At 36.2% G+C, this 2,556-nt stretch overlaps 1 protein-coding gene across 1 annotated transcript in view; it reads right to left on the bottom strand.

Moving 5' to 3' along the window:
* Positions 1-497: 497 nt before the first annotated feature.
* Pmar_PMAR029327 (hypothetical protein) overlaps positions 498-2,556 on the bottom strand; it is a gene marked incomplete at both ends in the record, with an annotated part of 2,662 nt that continues 603 nt past the window's right edge. The window contains 6 exons of the mRNA XM_002782416.1: positions 498-553; positions 599-741; positions 1,015-1,091; positions 1,665-1,750; positions 2,305-2,404; positions 2,457-2,533. Coding sequence (XP_002782462.1) covers positions 498-553; positions 599-741; positions 1,015-1,091; positions 1,665-1,750; positions 2,305-2,404; positions 2,457-2,533 — 539 coding nt within the window. The remainder of the gene's footprint in view (positions 554-598; positions 742-1,014; positions 1,092-1,664; positions 1,751-2,304; positions 2,405-2,456; positions 2,534-2,556) is intronic.

Genomic DNA, 2,556 nt, shown 5'->3' with positions numbered 1-2,556 from the left:
AACTTCCAAGGAGGAACAATATTCATCATTTATATATTTTATAATAAACTCATCAAAAAAAATTCGCAAATATATCTACTTTCATAAAGCAAGTACATGCCAAAAGTCACAAAATTCAAATTACAACTCAAAAATCATCGATCGATAAAAATATTCACGTAAAACGGACGAAACTCCATTGTTAGTGCGGGAATATATGCACATGGTCAACTATGTGTGTTGCTAGCAATATGGAAATTTTGAGGAAATTTGCGAAATTATCGTAAATTTTTGTATACTTATACCCGAAATCGTGTGGTTTTTTCCATAAAATAGTGAGGAAACCTACGAGCTCAGTTGAGGAAACCAAACATATTTTCCAATACTGATACATTTTTTAATAAATTCGCTGATATATTCCAGCAAACTCTCAAGACCGCAAAAGTCAGAAAATTCAAATTACGACTCAAAAATAACGTGAGTAAAATTCGGAAATTCTAAAATTTCCTCAAAAAAGTTCAATCAAACTTACTAATAACATTTTCCACTTCACTTCCTTTTTCGTTAACTTCACCTAAAAACAAAAATTCTCACATAAAAAAATCCAACAAAAACTAACTTTTTGAAAATCCCGAAATATTCAAAGGCCAATACCCAACAATAACTCCGCCATCTCGAATCGTTGATCCATCTACATTCACATGTCGCGATAACATATGAAGAAGGAGATACTCAGCAGCCAGACGATCACCATGAAGGGACCTGAGATGGACAACATCGAAATGACGATGATATTTGAGCTTTTTATACGATTCAACAACTATTGTTCCACCCTAGTTTTAGTATTGTAAAAGACAAGTTTTGGTCAGCATGTTTTTCGGTGAGTATATATTTACTAACATCTATCGGAGTTTCGTCCGTTTTACGTGAAGTGATTTGAAATATTCTTCATTACTGTTTTTCATATCACTCAAGTGAAACTCCATTATTAATATTTTTTTATTATAAAAATTCAATTTTCCAATCCCGTCTCACTGAGCCAGATATTCAATAACTTCACCTCGAACTCTTTCTGTTACCAACTCCTTATGCATAGCATCATTTAAGGGCATCTAAAAACGGAATCAATTTTACAAAAACTATGCAAAGTTCACTTTCACTCACAAATTTTCCATAAAAATTCGGCTAAAAGTGTACAGAAACCAACCAAAATTTTTATAAATTCTTAAAAAAATTCTCGGCATTTTTTCATTTTTCCATTTTCATCATAATAACAACCTCTTCACATTAACATTCAAAAGAATGCGATAAAAAAACAACGGCAATATCGACTGCCACTTCCCTTTAAGAAAAAGTGAATACTACTACACGTTAGAGACGAGATGACTCGTAACGGTCTCGAGTTCTAATCCCAGCATCAGCATTTTTAACTTTTTCAACAATTTCGGCCGATACACGGTTTAAGAGAGCAGGGTGGAAAAATATGCACATGGTCATCAACTACATGTGTTGGTGGAATTTGCGGAAAATTCCGTAAATTCTCGATGGTTTCCGTACACTTCTACCCAAATTCGTTTCGCGAGGAAACTTCTGGGCTCAGCTGAGGAAAGCGAACTAATAGACGTGGACTGCGTGAGCTCCGCCCCTTCCTCAAGGAGGCCTAGCATAACTCCCCTTCCCCTTACCGCAGGGTTCCAACCGCTGGCCGAACGGAATCCTAAAGCTTGAATTCGATACATCCTCTCTTGCTTCAAGTCGTTACTCTCAAACTCTGACATGAAAGTAAAATACACATAATAAAAAAGGGAAACTCATTTCCCACTCTAGTACAACAACAACATGTACAACAACAACAACAAGAACAAGAACAACAACAACAACAACAACAACAACAACAACAAGAACAACAACAACAACAAGAACAACAACAACAACAACAACAACAACAACAACAACAACAACAACAACAACAACAACAACAACAAGAACAACAACAACAACAACAACAACAACAACAACAACAACAACAACAACAACAACAAGAACAACAACAACAACAACAACAACAACAACAACAACAACAACAACAACAACAACAACAACAACAACAACAACAAGAACAACAACAACAACAACAACAACAACAACAACAACAAGAACAACAACAACAACAACAACAACAAGAACAACAAGAACAACAACAACAACAACAACAACAACAACAAGAACAACAACAACAAGAACAACAACAACAACAACAACAACAACAACAACAACAACAACAACAACAACAAGAACAACAACAACAACAAGAACCCCAGTCACCATTCCCTTCCTCAGTGATAGTATCCAGACCACTCCTCCCCTCCCTATAAGAGGCCTCCTTTACCATACAACCATCCAATATTCCCACCACCTCAACCACCTGCTACACAACCATAATCGATCAACTGGGCGCGCGCTAACTCCACTATCACCTCGTGTAACTTCATAGCATCCTTCTCCATATCTTTCACGTTGTAAACCTTCACAATTGCCTCTTTTCCCTTCGAATCTGCCAACACGGTGAATATAAAA

The sequence above is a fragment of the Perkinsus marinus genome (assembly GCF_000006405.1).
Source record: "Perkinsus marinus ATCC 50983 genomic scaffold scf_1104296939758, whole genome shotgun sequence".
In the NCBI taxonomy this organism is placed as follows: Eukaryota; Perkinsozoa; order Perkinsida; family Perkinsidae; genus Perkinsus; species Perkinsus marinus.
Note: the sequence above shows the minus strand (reverse complement) of the source record. Positions and strands in the feature narration are given on the sequence as shown.